The sequence below is a fragment of the Clarias gariepinus genome, chromosome 9 (assembly GCF_024256425.1).
Source record: "Clarias gariepinus isolate MV-2021 ecotype Netherlands chromosome 9, CGAR_prim_01v2, whole genome shotgun sequence".
NCBI lineage: Eukaryota > Metazoa > Chordata > Actinopteri > Siluriformes > Clariidae > Clarias > Clarias gariepinus.
Genome location: NC_071108.1, coordinates 16,575,806 through 16,592,773, shown reverse-complemented (window position 1 = coordinate 16,592,773; position 16,968 = coordinate 16,575,806). Strand labels below are relative to the sequence as shown.

The 16,968-nt window shown below is 37.2% G+C and overlaps 1 protein-coding gene across 3 annotated transcripts in view; it reads right to left on the bottom strand.

The window, feature by feature from the left end:
• Window positions 1-16,968, bottom strand: part of magixa (MAGI family member, X-linked a) — a 62,733-nt gene extending 45,765 nt beyond the window's left edge. For all 3 annotated transcript variants that reach the window (XM_053504686.1, XM_053504687.1, XM_053504688.1), the window contains exons 1-3: window positions 16,661-16,968; window positions 8,078-8,367; window positions 2,237-2,353 (exon numbers count right to left, since the gene is read on the bottom strand). In XM_053504686.1, the coding sequence (XP_053360661.1) occupies window positions 2,237-2,353; window positions 8,078-8,357 (397 nt within the window). In that variant the 5' untranslated portion in view covers window positions 8,358-8,367; window positions 16,661-16,968. The remainder of the gene's footprint in view (window positions 1-2,236; window positions 2,354-8,077; window positions 8,368-16,660) is intronic.

Sequence of the window (16,968 nt, the reverse complement as noted above, 5' to 3'; positions counted from 1 at the left end):
TATGGCATTTTCATGTTATTGATGCTTCTGAATCAGCCCTCTACAAACTATATAAAGGACCTGCTTGAATAGTGAAATTTAATGTGAAGCATTCGAAATAGTACTCGTGTAAAAGCTACAGTACCTATGAAATTATTTAATCAGCAGTTATTGCAGACATTCTGCTCGCTTTCTTTTCCTTTGTATTTTTCAGCATTTTTGTGCCTCTTTGTGCTTTGTGACACTCAGCATTTGACATTATAAGACTTATTTAGCAGATGTAGTATTTGTTGTTTATCAGTAAGTTGACCTTTGTATGTAATTGCCTTGTCTGTACAAAACTATCTGGGCGTGTCATACTGCACAATGATTGACAAGAGTAAAGGCAACCTACTGTAAGGGGAGAAGCCTCTAATGCACTTTTGGTTCTAGTTGTGCGCTAAAGAAAGGTGTGTTAGTGTATTTTCTGCATATTACTGAACTCACAGTATACACTATATATATATATATATATATATATATATATATATATATATATATACAGTATATATATAGTTTTAAAAAATGGATTTTATATATATATATATATATATATATATATATATATATATATATACTAACTATATATATATATATATATACTAACTATATATATATATATATATATATATATATATATATACTAACTAACTATAGTTTTAAAAAATGGATTCAAATGAAATGTTCTTTCATTTTTTATTATTTTTTATTTTATTATATATATATATATATACTAACTATATATATATATATATATATATATACTAACTATATATATATATATATATATATATATATATATATATATACTAACTAACTATAGTTTTAAAAAATGGATTCAAATGAAATGTTCTTTCATTTTTTTTATTTATTTTCTTTGTTTCTGTTATCTTAGAAACAAAATCAAAAACTGTAGTCCTGGTTTACATACAGTACATGTACAGATAGTCCCCGACTTGCGAACAAGTTTCTCTCCGGGAGCACATTCATAAGTCCGATTTGTTCTTAATTTAGACAAAGTAAGTCTTATATGCCTATGAAACGAATATACAATTTAAAACATACAAATTCATTTGACTAAAATCTGTCCCCTTTTCCCAAACTGACATCATGTAGCCAAAAACTGTAATCGTGCCTAAGGAAATTAATCTCACACAAATATAACAGTGTTGTCTCTGCGCCTTTAAATCGAAAGGGGAAAACCCGGACGCCATTTTGTCTTAGAGCTGTTTTACACTGTATTGGACTGTTTTACACTATATTGGACTGTGAGTAATGTGATTATTCACCACCAGGACAGCTTTACAGAACAGCCATTTTCTTTTATCAGTGAAACCAGTAAAGCTGACTCATTTTTCCTTCTCCATCACACGCACACACATACTGTACAATATACCGGACTTTAGACATTTTATACATTCACTTGCACACTAAAAATATTGTATATAATTGTAAATATTGGTATCTGGTGCACTGCAGTGTCTTTTTTTTTACAACACACCTAAGCTACTTCCGTGATTAAACCAGAAGTGGAAACGCATCTGCGGATGTTCGCATCTGCGGATGTTCGCATCTGCGTAAATTCGTAACTCAAATAGTTGGAAGTCAGGGACTAACTGTATTAACTTAGACCATAGACCATAGCCATGGCTCTCAAACATGTTATCTCACATAATACTGTAATTTAAGGTAATAGTTATTCAATTGCCATTAATATTTCTGAAAGGGATATTGTGATATAATTTACCAAAACCTTATGCCATTATACTGCAGCAAATAAAGGTTTTATGATATTCCAATAGAAAAATCTTCAATAATCCCCAACCCTAAAACAACCATCACCCTATTGTAGCTTAGTGGTTTTAACATTTGTTAAACCAGAGACATACTGCAGGACCTGAATTACACAGCACACCAGTAAGATGGATGGATGGATGGATGAATGGATGGATGGATGGAGTACTTTATTAATCCCAATAGGATATTTTAGGAATTGTATGTTCTAAAAAAAAAAATTAATGGATTTAAACATACAGTATATTTAACATGCCAGACTCCATTAGTATAGAGGTGGATCTTGTACTAGAGGCTAAATTGGGACAAAACACTAAGGTTTTGTGGAACCCTGTAACTGGTGTATTCATATGCATACATACTGTATTTGTGTACATGTCATCTATAAAATAAATGGATGTGTAAATGTGTGAGTTCCACTCACAGGGCACAGCACGTAGGTAAAGGTTCTCCCGTATGACCTGCTGCAGTTGGCTGTCCATGGATCCAGGTGTAAAGCACTTGCTTAAATATAATCTGAGGTCTTTACACAGAGTGGAACCTAGGAAAAAGTAGACTGTTATAATCATCACCAAAGACTTCAGTAACTCAAACCACATTGTAAGTTCAGTTAAATTTCAGAATTGCTGCCTGAATCTCTGTTCCAGTGCAAATAGTGGAACCAATGCCAGTTTATTGTAAAACAAATTTAACTTTTTCAAATTACAACTACCAGGCACTGGATCTCTCAAGCACTGCTTGATTGTCTGGTTCAGAGGAGCAAAGGAACAAAGGCTTTTACCCAGTTTTTAAAATTATTATTTATACTGAATTGCTATATAAAATGCCTGTTCCCAGGAGACATAGGGCACGAGGTACACCTAGGACAGGATACCAATCCATTGCTGGGCACACACATACTGTTCTCATTATATCATACTAATCTGCATGTCTTTGGACTGTGGGAAGAACTCAGAGTATGCAGAGGAAACCCAGCAACCACGGGCAGAACATGCAAACTCCATGCACACAGAGGCAGGAATCCAACTTGGCCGGGGATTGAATCGAATAGTCAAGTGAAACCACTTAAACACAAACAACAATCAACCCAATAATATAGCTGTTTGAATCCCACACATACTAAGTAATAACTTAGCATTTGCCAGTTTCCTAGTATTCCTACTATTTCATTGATTTTCTTTCCCTTCAAACCATGCCAATTTAAACAATACCTTTCCCTATTCACAGTAAAAATAATCAAGAAGCCAGCAAAAGTCTAAAGGTCTATTGTGAATTGTGGGGCAAAGCAGTTTTGCCCTCCCATCTGTTCATTTTTTTTAAAAGTGCTTTGTGAGTTTAAACAACAGCCCCTTCTATATAATGAGCAGATGGATCCAAACCCTCCCGTATGAGCCGTTTGTGCGTCTGATTGCTCTTTTCCACTGACAGTGATCACTTCTGCCAGGGTGAGTTGGGAGCTCAGTAAAGGTTAAGTAATGGAGTGTTCCTTTCACATCTACTTAAACAAGTGACAGTCAAGTGCATCATCAGGGATAATAAAGAAATAAGGAAGAACATGGCTAAACTTAGCCACAAACTGTCCAGGGGGAAAAAAAACTTTACAGTTTAACTTTGTGCAAACAAATGTTCTAGTGTGCTAGAGTAGAGTAGTCCTTAAGTGGTGTATCTTAGGTCAGTTCCTCTACAATTATACAAGTCTGTTCCTCTTATTAGAAAAGACATACAGTCATGTTCAAAATGTAGTACCTATGCTTTTATTTGTGTAAAAATATAATAAAAAGCCCCTGATCGTAGCCACTCTCAGTTTCAGGCAAAAACAGTACAACCTTGGATGAACAATATATAACTTCTTTTACCATGCTATTATTTATTTATGTGGCAATACAAAGGCCTCCCATGATTCAATAGCTTGTAGGTCCACCTTTATCAGTTGTTGTTGTTGGTCTTTCGGCTGCTCCCGGCAAAGGGGTCGCCACAGCGGAATACCCGGTCCGCACAACAACTTGGCACAGGTTTTACGCCGGATGCCCTTCCTGACACAACCCTTCCATTTTATCCGGGCTTGTGACCGGCACTGCATCCAGTGGCTGGGGTTTGGGCCCTGGTTGGGAATCGAACCCGGGCTTTCCGCATGGCAGGCGAAACACCTACCACTGAGCCACCAGCGCAGGTCCACCTTTATCAGTAATACCTTAAAAAAATATTTTCCTGTATGACTTTATTAGACTCTTACATGGTTTTGGAAAAATCTCGGCCTATTCTTCTTTACAACATTGCTTAATTTCTTTGTGGTTTTTGGAAATTCACTTATGGACAGCTCTCTTAAGGTCCCACCACAGCATTTGAATTGGGTTGAGGTCTGGATTTTTTAAAACCTTGATTTTTCTTCCTACCCTGTGGTATATATTTACTGATCTGTGCTTTAGATCATTGCAAATCTTTAGCATGATCTAATTTCAATCAAGCTTTAGCTGTCAGACAGATGGCCTCGTGGTCCTCCTGTTGACTAAAAGTTACCAGGCCCTGTGATTGCGTTAATAAGCTCAAATCATCACCCCTCCACCACCTTGCTTGACAGTGCATATGAGGTGTTTCTGTTTAACCCAAACATGGCAGTGGGCATTAACGCCAAACAACTCCACTTTGGTCTCATCTGCCCATTGGACAATGTTCAAAAAGTTTTGTGCTTTGTTCAGATGCAGTTTTACAAACCTTAGTCCTGCTTCCACTTTCTTTTTAGAGAGAAGAGGCTTTCTCAAACAAACCGAATAATCTTTCTTACTGTAATCTTTCATGACCTCCAGACTGGACTATTGTAATGCATTACTAGGTGGTTGTCCTGCATCCTCAATAAACAAGCTACAGTTAGTCCAAAATGCAGCCGCCAGGGTTCTCACTAGATCCAGAAAATATTATCATATAACACCTATATTATCATCCCTGCACTGGCTACCTGTTTAATTTAGAATTAATTACAAAATAGTACTACTTACATACAAGGCTTTAAATGGTTTAGCTCCCTCATACCTAACCAGTCTTTTGATACGCTATAATCCACCACGTCCCTTAAGATCACAAAACTCCGGACTTCTGGTAATTCCCAGAATTTTAAAATCTACAAAAGGGGGCAGGGCATTTTCATATTTGGCTCCAAAGCTTTGGAATAGCCTTCCAGACACTGTTCGGGAAGCAGACACGGTTTTCCAATTCAAAAGTAGGCTCAAGACGCATCTCTTTAATCTGGCATACGCGTAACTCATCCCATAACCTCATACTCCAGTACACCTATCCTGAATGGCAACTACGCTAATTCTCTCCATCTTTTCTGTATTTTTCTACCCATCCTGAGACATCTGGAGATTGTGCCAGCTTCAGTAGACAAAGGCCAACCCTGCGAGGTTTCTAAGGCATCTTGAGAAGGACCTGCTCCAGCTAGATTCTGCTTTATGATGGCTGGAGCTACACATCCTGCTCCTGTGCTTCCAGTGAACTGACCCCATCTGCCCTCTGCACCTACTGCTGAACTGAATCTACACAACTTCTGATATATTGAACTTTCACCTGCACAACACACTTGATGTTATTTCTCTCTGTTATCACCCAGATGAGGATGGGTTCCCTGTTGAGTCTGGTTCCTCTCAAGGTTTCTTCCTATTGCCATCTCAGGGAGTTTTTCCTTGCCACTGTCGCCGTCACCCTTGGCTTGCTCATCAAAGACATTTCATTCATCATTCATTCATTTAATTATTATCTAGACACATTTTTCTCACACATACACACTTCCAAATATTGTCTTTTCTTTTCTTTTCTTAAAAAAAAAAATCTTTAATTTTTTTTTTTTGTGAAGCTGCTTTGGGACAATGACCATTGTTAAAAGCGCTATATAAATAAAATTGAATTGAATTGAATTGAACTGTAGAACATTGAATTCCAAATTGTTTGTGAACAATTTTATAAATTTATATAAGTTATAATTTTATAACTTCCAGATTGATCTGCCGCAACAATTGCTTCTCTAAGACCATTGTTTATGTCTTTCCCTCTTTACATTGTGTTTACACTCACCTGAATGATGCAGACCAGCAAAGTCCCAAAAATTTTATAGAGGTTTACACACCTGCTGATCAATTTATCAAGGACTTATAATTAGCAGCACCTGGCTGCAACTTACCCTCTCAAATTCCATGTAAAAAATTAAGGGGGGACTTGGTAGTGCCCCCAAAATTTGTCCCTTCGGTTTCATTTTTGGTGAAAAAATAATGGCATGGTGAAAAAGGTTATATGTTGTTATCTGTCTGAGGTTCTATTTGTCCAATACTAAGGACTGCTATGATCAAATAATTTTAGTATGTTTTAACACACACATAAATAAATTAAAAGAGGAGACACAAATTTTTACATATGACTGTGTTAATATATCTATTTATGGGAACTTGGAAATTAAGGAAGGACCTTGAATGAACGGAGATGTGTATCAGCAGTTACTGGGTAGTAGACTGGAGATTGTCATTAGTGCCTGATGTACTAATATGGATCAGTATGTGCTTTTTATATCATATCTTTCATGAAATGAGGACAAGGTTTCAAAGTACACATCATAACCAGAGAAGAGCCCGTAGAATAGCCTACTTGTACTTTCGGGTCAACTCCCAACTCAGTGAAGTTTACTACTTTCATACATACATATAACACATACAGTAAATTCCCTATATACGAACATTCAACTGTTGAACTTTCGGAATGCAGTGTGCTTCCTCTGGTATGCTAAGAGGCAAGAAGCAATAACGATACAAAAATGAACATAATTGAGAGAATGAAGCAAGGTGAAAATATGGCAGACACTGCTCATTCTTTTACCACGATTCTAATCGACACAAATACACACACACACACACACACATATATATATATATATATATATATATATATATATATATATATATATATTATTAGAAACACCTGTTCAATTTCTCATTAATGCAATTATCTAATCAACCAATCACATGGCAGTTGCTTCAATGCATTTAGGGGTGTGGTCCTGGTCAAGACAATCTCCTGAACTCCAAACTGAATGTCAGAATGGGAAAGAAAGGTGATTTAAGCAATTTTGAGCGTGGCATGGTTGTTGGTGCCAGATGGGCCGGTCTCAATTTCACAATTTGCTCAGTTACTTGGATTTTCATTCACAACCATTTCTAGGGTTTACAAAGAATGGTGTGAAAAGAGAAAAACATCCAGTATGCAGCAGTCCTGTGGGCGAAAAAATGCCTTGCTGATGCTAGAGGTCGGAGGAGAATGGGCCAACTGATTCAAGCTGATAGAAGAGCAACTTTGACTGAAATAACCACTCGTTACAACCGAGGTATGCAGCAAAGCATTTGTGAAGCCACAACACGCACAACCTTGAGGCGGATGGGCTACAACAGCAGAAGACCCCACCAGGTACCACCCATCTCCACTATAAATGGGAAAAAGAGGCTACAATTTGCACAAGCTCACCGAAATTGCACAGTTGGAGACTGGAAAAATGTTGCCTGGTCTGATGAGTCTCGATTTCTGTTGAGACATTTAAATGGTAGAGTCAGAATTTAGGCCTCTTAGTGCCAATTGGGCATCGTTTAAATGCCACGGGCTACCTGAGCATTGTTTCTGACCATGTCCATCCCTTTATGACCTCCATGTACCCATCCTCTGATGGCTACTTCCAGCAGAATAATGCACCATGTCACAAAGCTCGAATCATTTCAAATTGGTTTCTTGAACATGACAATGAGTTCACTGTACTAAAATGGCCCCACAGTCACCAGATCTCAACCCAATAGAGCATCTTTGGGATGTGGTGAAACGGGAGCTTCGTGCCCTGGATGTGCATCCCACAAATCTCCATCAACTGCAAGATGCTATCCTATCAATACGGGCCAACATTTCTAAAGAATGCTTTCAACACCTTGTTGAATCAACGCCATGTAGAATTAAGGCAGTTCTGAAGGCGAAAGGGGTCAAACACTGTATTAGTATGGTCTTCCTAATAATTCTTTAGGTGAGTGTATATATATATATATATATATATATATATATATATATATATAATCATATGCATGGAAAATGCAGTCAAGAGATTTTAAGGGTACATTTTGCAACATTTCAGGAATCTGCTACCTGCAGAGGAATGAGCAGAAGCAGGGTGACATGCCAATATATTCTGCTAATCTACTCAGCTAATCAAAATTCTTTGTAATAAATGAATGAGCTGTACTGCTTTTACCTGGTGAAACAGTTTTGATGCGGATGGGATGAGGACACGAGTTCAGAACTCCTCTGACATCACCCAGGGTCATGCCCAAGACAGGAGTGCCTCCAATCTCCAGGATGATGTCACCCACTGTGGCTCCTCCTCCAGGTGCTGCTGTGACGAATGGGAACTCGCCATAGTCCGCACCACCTCCAATGGCCACACCCAACTCCCCCGAGGCTCCACCCAGAGGAACGAAGCTCTCCTGAACTTTAGAACGCCAGTGAAGCTTCTTGACTGTAGCTTTAGACATGGCACCAACGCTGAAAGTAGAGAGATTTAAACATGTGAGTTTTTGGGGATTAATCCCGTAAATAAAAGTATTTTCTAAATGGTAAAACCTTTTAATTGTCTTCTTATCTTGCATATGCCATATTTGTCTGGCACAAATATAATGCGTATAACCATGGCCTTGTTGCGTGTACCTTAAAAGTTATTGTTGGTACAGTATTTGAAAAGCAGAAGCATTGACCTAGGGAAGAGCGGAACAATTGCAAAAGTGGGGTCGCGTTATGTTGCAGTAGGGTAATGGACAATCAGTGCAATGTCTGCACTAAGAAGGTGCCTCACCATGTGATGGTCCACATTCCACTTATTTCCATTTCCACCCACATAAATGCATGTAAATGGTTGGTTTAGAACAAAACAAAAGTAATTCACTAAGTAATTATCATCTATAATCTATGCAATTTAATTAGCAACATGCTCAGCTGATATATCCAAGTTATGCATCTGTCTGGAAAAATAGGGCCCCTAAACCTAAATGCCATGATTCTAATTTTTTCAAGAAGGCCAATTATGAAAACTACCTTTTTGATCATTTTGGACGGTCACATGGGATTCTATTGTGTGTACACATTTAAAAACAGGACAACACACACACACAATAAAGCACAGGTTATTTCTGAGCAAGGCAGCAATGCCTCTTGTTTATTGATTTTGCAAAAATACTAAATCTCAGGTGTAGAGCCTAAAGCTGTGTTACTACAGTATATTAAAGTTATTGCTTGGTAAGCTTGTTTTTTTAAATTTAGTCACACTGAAAAGGTAATATTTTTAACTTAAGCTTGTATTGTCTTTACTAGCAAGAAATCCACTGAGTGTATATATATATATGAATATTATTTTGCAATGATTTTCTAAATCTCATCTGTTTTGTGATTATATATATATATATATATATATATATATATATATATATATATATATATATATGGTGAACTTTAATGTGCTGTAGTGCAAAATGGCATCTTAGCATGTAAATATACCCTACCTGTCAAATGTCTGGACACACTTTCTAAGTCCGTGTTTTCTGATTGTTTTTCTGTCTACAATGAAGTGTCTGTGTATCTGTTACTTGTGTCCTGTAAAGCCTTCACAACAGCTCTAATCTGAGATACTGTTAATGTTTGAGGCTAGTAACTCTAACTCTTTTGAGTTTTGGAAATGCACTTGACAATAATATTCTTGCAAGAAATATTCCGGAACAGCGGACCTTTGTATCTTATATAATACCAACTTACTATTGTTGATGTTGTTGTTACTTAAATACCGAATGCCATAAAGTATGTGTTATTTCATAGTTTTGAAATCTCCAGTACTGTTCTAGAATGTAGAAAATAATTCAAAACTTGGTGCCCAAACTTTCCACTGGTACTTTATTTTAAATATAGTCAGTTCTATCTAGTATCTCCTATTCTCCAATTAAAATAAAGCAATATTTCAAATAGTATGTTTTATGCATGTACATATTTATAGACTGAACAATGTTACGCTTGAACTTAATAAAAACATCTAAAAACTCTCATCTTATATTTGATTTAAAAGTATCTAAAAAAAAATAGCAGTTACACCATTATCAAGCTATATTCAGTTGCGAAGAGTTAAATTTTTGCATTGTGACTGTATAATCTTTTTTCTTTATGGAACCTAGTAGATTTCAGAAATGGTGTACACCTGCGGGTCCAGACCAAATTCCTGGAGGACGCCCTGCCCTGGTGTTTTCCCTGCTCTACTATACCCACATCTATTCAGAAAAGGCTTCTAATTAGCTGATTAGTTAATGAGTGTGCCAGAAGCTGAGAAAACACTGAAATGTGCTGGGCAGGAGGTCCTCCAGGACCACGGTTAGAAACCACTCGTACATATGCACAGTTTAATTTGTTATTGTATTAGGGTAGTTGTACTACCTGTAGTCACAAAACAAAAATTAAAAAAAAAAAATTAAATACAATTAAATAAGATAAGATAAATGCAGTGAAATGCCACCTATTTTGCTAACTTTATTTTCCAGACATTTTAGTGCATTGTGTGCATTTAGTGCAACAGCACTTAAACTATATTTAGATTAGTTTTTAAAAACATTGACCAAAATCACAGCTGGGAACACTTCAAGTGATCTAACTTAAAAAAAAAAAAAAAAACCTGAACAGTGGTGCTCTTTTAGGCTTTTATTCACACTGTGCAGTTAAATATATACTTTCTTGACCTTGACAGGAGTTAAAGCCAAAAGCTATCATGCAAACAGTGAAATCAGTGGTGCATAGTTCCGAATTCTTTAAAAGTTTACAAGGGAAATAAGCTTTCCTCCTGCATTTACTCATAAATCTTATTCAGCAAGGAGTTTTGCTTCCCTATGGCAGTCTGCAGGCTGAATACATAAGGCTGAGTCTCTAAATTGAAACAAAATAAGCAAACAGATGGTCAAAACACACAAGGGGGGGTGACTGAATCTGCAAACACGACTTCCCAGAGTTCATAAAAAATGCAAAAGGCTATTTCAGGTGTTAACAATTGTATAGTGATATTAGACCCATACAATTTTAAATACAAAATGCCAAACTACACAGATGACAGGTTTACAGAAGCATGTGGCTTCTTGAAGATGAGCTAAAGACGCTCCTACATTAGGGGTCATTACCTCTCCCACAGATCAGTGATCAGACTTCTCTAACAACAAAAATCTGGTTTTCTTTAACGGGACTTCTAAAGGGTGGCCAATGTTAACAAAATTAATAAATTGCTTGGTAAATAAATCAGAAAAACACTCATCGAAAAAAGTGTAAAGCCCTTGTGTAAAGCATACTTGTGTACAACTCATACAGTAATGCATGTGGTCCGTGCAAACACATTTTATGACAGTTTCACTGCAGAGCAAAGGGCAGGCATTAAGTAAGACTACTTTCGCTGATAAGCACTGGAGGGAATAGGGAGCTGCGAGGTGGAGGTGTGTGTGTGTATTTGTGTGTGTGTGTGTGTGTGTGTGAGTGAGTGTCTGTGTGTGAGTGTGTATGTGTGTGTGTGTGTGTGTGTGTGTGTGTGTGTAGTGGTGGTGGTGGAGGTGGGGGGTAACTACACAACATGAGCTCACTGAGGCTATAACACTGCTGCAGATCACCTGGAGCTTTCTCAATATTCATTTATTGAGAAAGCACAAGTGGATTTAGAAACTGCAGGAAGTCTCAAAAACAAAACAACAGGTTACCATTTTCATTCCAGTGGACAGGAGGGTCAGCTAAAATATACAAAAACGATTAATAATCAAAAGCAAACACAGGTGTAAAGCAATTCGTACAGCGTATCAAAGTCCACTCAGTCGCTTTGTATTCACACCTACAGTATGTAACAGTCAAGGACATTACAGACTCATGTTCCTCAAAACAGGAAAACCGAAAAAGTGTCCTACCTCCTGTAATGAGAAATAATGTCCAGTACAGTGCTTATTGTCCTTCTGAGAACCTTCTACTGGTATAGTTAATAATGCAGCTAATTCATGATATAGCTACATCTGAACATCACCCCAGACATAATCCTTAGTAATTACAAAAAAATAAAAAAACATGTTCTTTATTATTAGATGCAGATTTTGTTAAAAACAAAAATCTACTATACTTGGAGGACACTTGGTCTCCAAAAGATATAAAAATATGGCCACACACACACACACACACACACACACACAACACGTCTGCGGAGAGATAACTTTCTTTAGTCTCATGGGATATCAGAAATAGATCTTTCACATGTTTCGCAAATGTATCCTGCCAATGGGCTACAGAAAATCTGAAAGCTTCCTTCTGGAAAAAATTCTGTGCTATATCTGTATATGCGGTATGAGATAAAACCGTGTCCTCAGTTTCACCCTGTTTCCTCCTATGCATTCTGAGATCTGGAATATATACATATGTACAGACACACACTATATATATATATATATATATATATATATATATATATATATGATCATGATCTGATTTTTGAAAAAGCATTTCCCTCCAACGACTAACTCTCAATTTTATAACCACTAATTCAAGATTTTATGAAAAGTAATTTAAGTCTGCAGCTTGCACCCTCATATTTTGTTACATTTCTTTATTATACAAAATAACCAGAACTTGTAAAGACTGTGGAAGGTTTGCACCTTATCAATTCCAAAAAGAGATACTGTATGTATGTTGTACTACATACATTTTTTTAACAATACATACATTTTTTTTCAAATACAGTTTTTCTAAAATAACAAAAAAAACCTGTTAGTGAAATTAAGTTTGCATTTTGACTACTATGTTTTTCATGTTTGACTATATTGTTTTTGCTTAAATAAAATAATAATAATTATTATATGTATATTGCATGTTGCAAATTGTAAAAGATATTTTAAGAGGGATGGTGTGGTCAAGTTTCTTTTGGCAAGGGGAAACTACAACTACATGTAATCATACAAAATGATTGCAAAATATGTCACATTTTCAAGAATTAACATACTATAAGTTTAATTAAATTAACTTGGAGCCATCAAAACAAAACATGCATTTAAATATGCAATTGTCAAAACTATCTTTTGATCCTTTCCATGGCTTTCATCTAGAGAGGATTATAAGAGTAGAATAAAAATCTACATAAACATTAGTAATGATATAATTTTATTTAATAGTACTGTAGTTTTGTATGACTACACATTAGTCTCTCTCTCTCTCTCTCTCTCTCTCACACACAATCACACACACACACACACACACACACACATTATCAAATAAGTATTATTAATTATCAAAGTCTAATGAAAAAACAAAACATCTTCTGTAAATTAAGAATAAAAGTACGCAAATTGCATAAAGGATGTCAGTAATTTTGATAACGCCTGCATTTAACTGAATCCTTCGTTTTCATCGTGTCTCTGCTGAGAGGGTTTTTTGCCTATGTATCATACCTTGAGTTCTCTTCATTTTAAAATATGTCAAAAGCTGTGCTTGAACTGTTCTCTTGGCCATTACGAAAATGCAAATAGCGTAAAAAATTACTTGCATGAGCTTGTGAGCAGTGCTTTATAATATTTTATTAATTCTGATTGGCTAACCGCAGTTATTTTTAGTTCGTACATGATCATAATCATACAGAGAGTTTTAATATTTCATTTTCATGACAAATTTTACCTAATACACAGCATTATTAATCTGAAGTGGATGGTGAGGGGGATGGTGAGTTCACAGAGGGGATGGTTTTTGTAAAAGATTTTTTACAAAAATTCAATTGATAGGAAAGCCTATATTGCCTAGCTCTATTTTCCAGAGAAAGTGGAGGATATTACACCAACAAGCAGAGGAGTACATCTGTATTGGCCTACTCAAAAACAATTTTCCACAAAAATTTTATATATAATGTCTATATATAATGCCATATAATACAGTATATAAATGACTGAACATGTGCTAGAGTAGATAAAACCTTCAAAAAAAGAAAAAAGTAGTAATTATATAGGAAATATACTGTATAATATATACTGTATAAGTAAAAAAAATTTTTTATTTATCTTGGTTTACACTTTGTACTATTCCCATATATGCACTAAAGAGAACGGTGGAGGAAAGATGAATTACTTTGCCTAGCATTTGCCCGAGTACTTTGGGACAGTATAAATTTATACAGCATAGAACACTCTGATATCCCTGCTTGCATCAATAGCTTGTTCGGCTGTAAAGCTCCTGCACTAGTCCTCATTAGCCTGGAGCTGTGAGGTCCGCAGGAGATAAAACGCAGGAGGGAGATCAATCGTGCAGGGTCCCTCCAATGATGTGATAGATGAGCTCCAATTGAGCATGGATTTAATTGAAAACTTTAGATCCGGGAGGCACCATGCCAGCGGGAGGACAGAATATCAGGAAGTACTGAGGAAAGTTTTTTGCAAAAGGCACTGGATCCACAAACCTGTGGCAAGAACAGCTCTTGGTTTTCCTGACAGCCCCACTATAGGAAGTACTATGATTCTAAACATCTCGGGAGATGATTTTTTCCATGTTTTTTTTCTCCCTGACAAAACAATAGATGAGTATATTAAACGAAATAGTATGCTTACAAAATAGTACTATTTAAAAATAGTATTCTATTACTACTACTAATATGATGACATTTAATTTTTTTTTCACAATGTGCTATTTATACTCTTGTGCGAAGCCCAGTTTGATTCCTTTTTGTTTTGACACAGCAAATTACTATGAGATAAAACGGCACAGCCTTTTCTTCAGAAAGTTGCTTCTGCTCTCATCAATATTATACACTGCTTAAAGACACATTTTAAAAACACTCTGCAGCAACGCACTGCGGCTTACTAGTGTGTGAAGCGGTTGAGCTAGCACAGCTTGGCATTCTACACAGAATCATTAAAGCATTCTGAGGGCTAGAGAGCCAGAAGCTATTTTCACTTTTCCCCCACATCAGCACCAAAGGCTTCTCTGTTAATAAAGGGGGCAAAAGCAGTTTCGTATTTTTTTACTGTATGAATACTTGTTACCACTCTCATCTGGACTGGGGGTTAACGTCTTCCCGGGCTTCCCCTAAATGCCCTGATATAAAAGAAGAGATTGTATCACTTTATTTACAACACATCTGCTCTTAAATTAAGCTAATTTCAAATGAAAATCCTCTTACAACAACTTGTTTGTGGTATTCTGTTGCTCTTTGTTCAAATTCCTACATACACACTTAAACAAACCGAGACAGTTTTGTAGCAACACATCTTCATGGTACCTGCACACATTTTCATATAAATACTTCCGACCAACACCTGCAGTTTGCATAATGACACCATTGGCCTTGTGCCTTTTAACCTTCATGCTGTTGAGTTTTATGACTGGTAGGGTTGAATCGAGCATAAAAGAAGAGTAGAAGAGAGGAGAGTAAAGAAGAGTGGAGGAAAGTATTTTGAAGAGGGTGAGAGATGAGAGGATGGAGAAGAAGAGTAAAGGTGACGTCTCAATGCGAGGAAGTGAGTGAAATAAAGGGGGAAATCGAAAGGGGAAGAGATTGGCGAAGAGGAGTAAAGGATATGAGTGAAAAAGAAAAGGAACAAAAAGGGTGAAAAACGTAGAAAAAGAGAGACAGCAACACACAAAGAGAAAGAGAAAGAGAGAGAGAGAAACATGCGGCATCCTGCTGACACGTGTCTGGTGTAAACATCTAAATGTGTAAGTGTGTATAACGGGTGTTTCAGTGGATGCTGACTCAACAGTTACAAATGACCCCTCCTGAAATATTATCTGTCCTGTTTACTGAAGCGATGTACTGCCAGAAATCTGCTTCGCCATCCAAAGAACACTAACCTACCCAATATGCCACGTATTCAAAATTCATATTTACATAAACATACACGACACCGATATCAAAACTTAGACTATGGACCTATAACCCAAACAGTAACCAAATCTCTTAAAGCTTTCGTTGCATGAGTTATGAGAAATGTCACAAGATAAAATTTGTCACTTTTTCAGTACTCACATGATTTTATTTATTTATTTATGACTGTTTTACTGCATGGAATCAGAAAAAATATGTCAGGTCAGATCAATTGGCCTGGGCTAGGATTACTGATACAGGAAATGCTTGGACTCCTCCAGGTCACATGCACACCTGAGTGAGAACACTCCGGGGTATTATCATGAACAGAGAGTTTAATGCTTGGATCTAGTTAGAGATTAATAATATGATTATTTACACGCAGACAAAACTACAGGGGACTCCAGGGATCAGTGTACAGGGAGGCCTACATCTGATAATAAATTTGCAGCTAATCATGCACTTAATTATCCAGGCTTAGTCAATTAAAGTCATTGGAAATGAGGCAACAGGAAAAAAAAATGTGCTACATGAGTGAGTGCACTGAAATGCTCCATCTCTCTCTCTCTCTCTCTCTCTTTGGAAACTGTCAGGACGGGTTTAGACAAAATGTGGAAGCCCTTCTACATCATTTGAAGCTTTAGCATCTACTCGGGCGCGTACTGTTGCTGATGGACCCTGGAGCTCGTTTCTGAGAAGCTCACCGCGACATTGTTGCCTCAGACCTGAACATACCGTGTGATGTGTTACGCGTTTGACACAAAACAAACATCATATTTGAGCAGACGAACACGCCAATGCCAGTGTAATATTTCGCATAATGGAAGTTGTAAGCGTAGCGGGTAGTGGGCATGACGTGTCGTGCAAAGGGGTGGAAATGAAAAGGCTGCAAGTGCACTAAAGCATATGGCCAAAGAAATGCGACGCTCCGTCACAAACCGAACGTACCTTCATAATTCCAGCTCGCCTCCTCCGGTCGACGCGACGCCTTGCGGCTCTGATCTGGTGATGAAGAGCTCTGTGGTACTGGAGAGGGGCTGCGGATCCTGCTGTAGTATGTGTATATGATGAGGGGACGCGGCTTAGCTTACGGATCCATAGCACTGCACTGCTGTTGATGTTGAGGATGAATGAGCCTGCGAGAGAAGAAGAAGACAGCAGCGCGGCATTACAGCGCGGTGGCCATGCCTCTCCGAGCGCCTCGGCTAAAACAGCGGTACCGGTCCGAATGACACGGCGGTCAGCGCGAGCTCTCT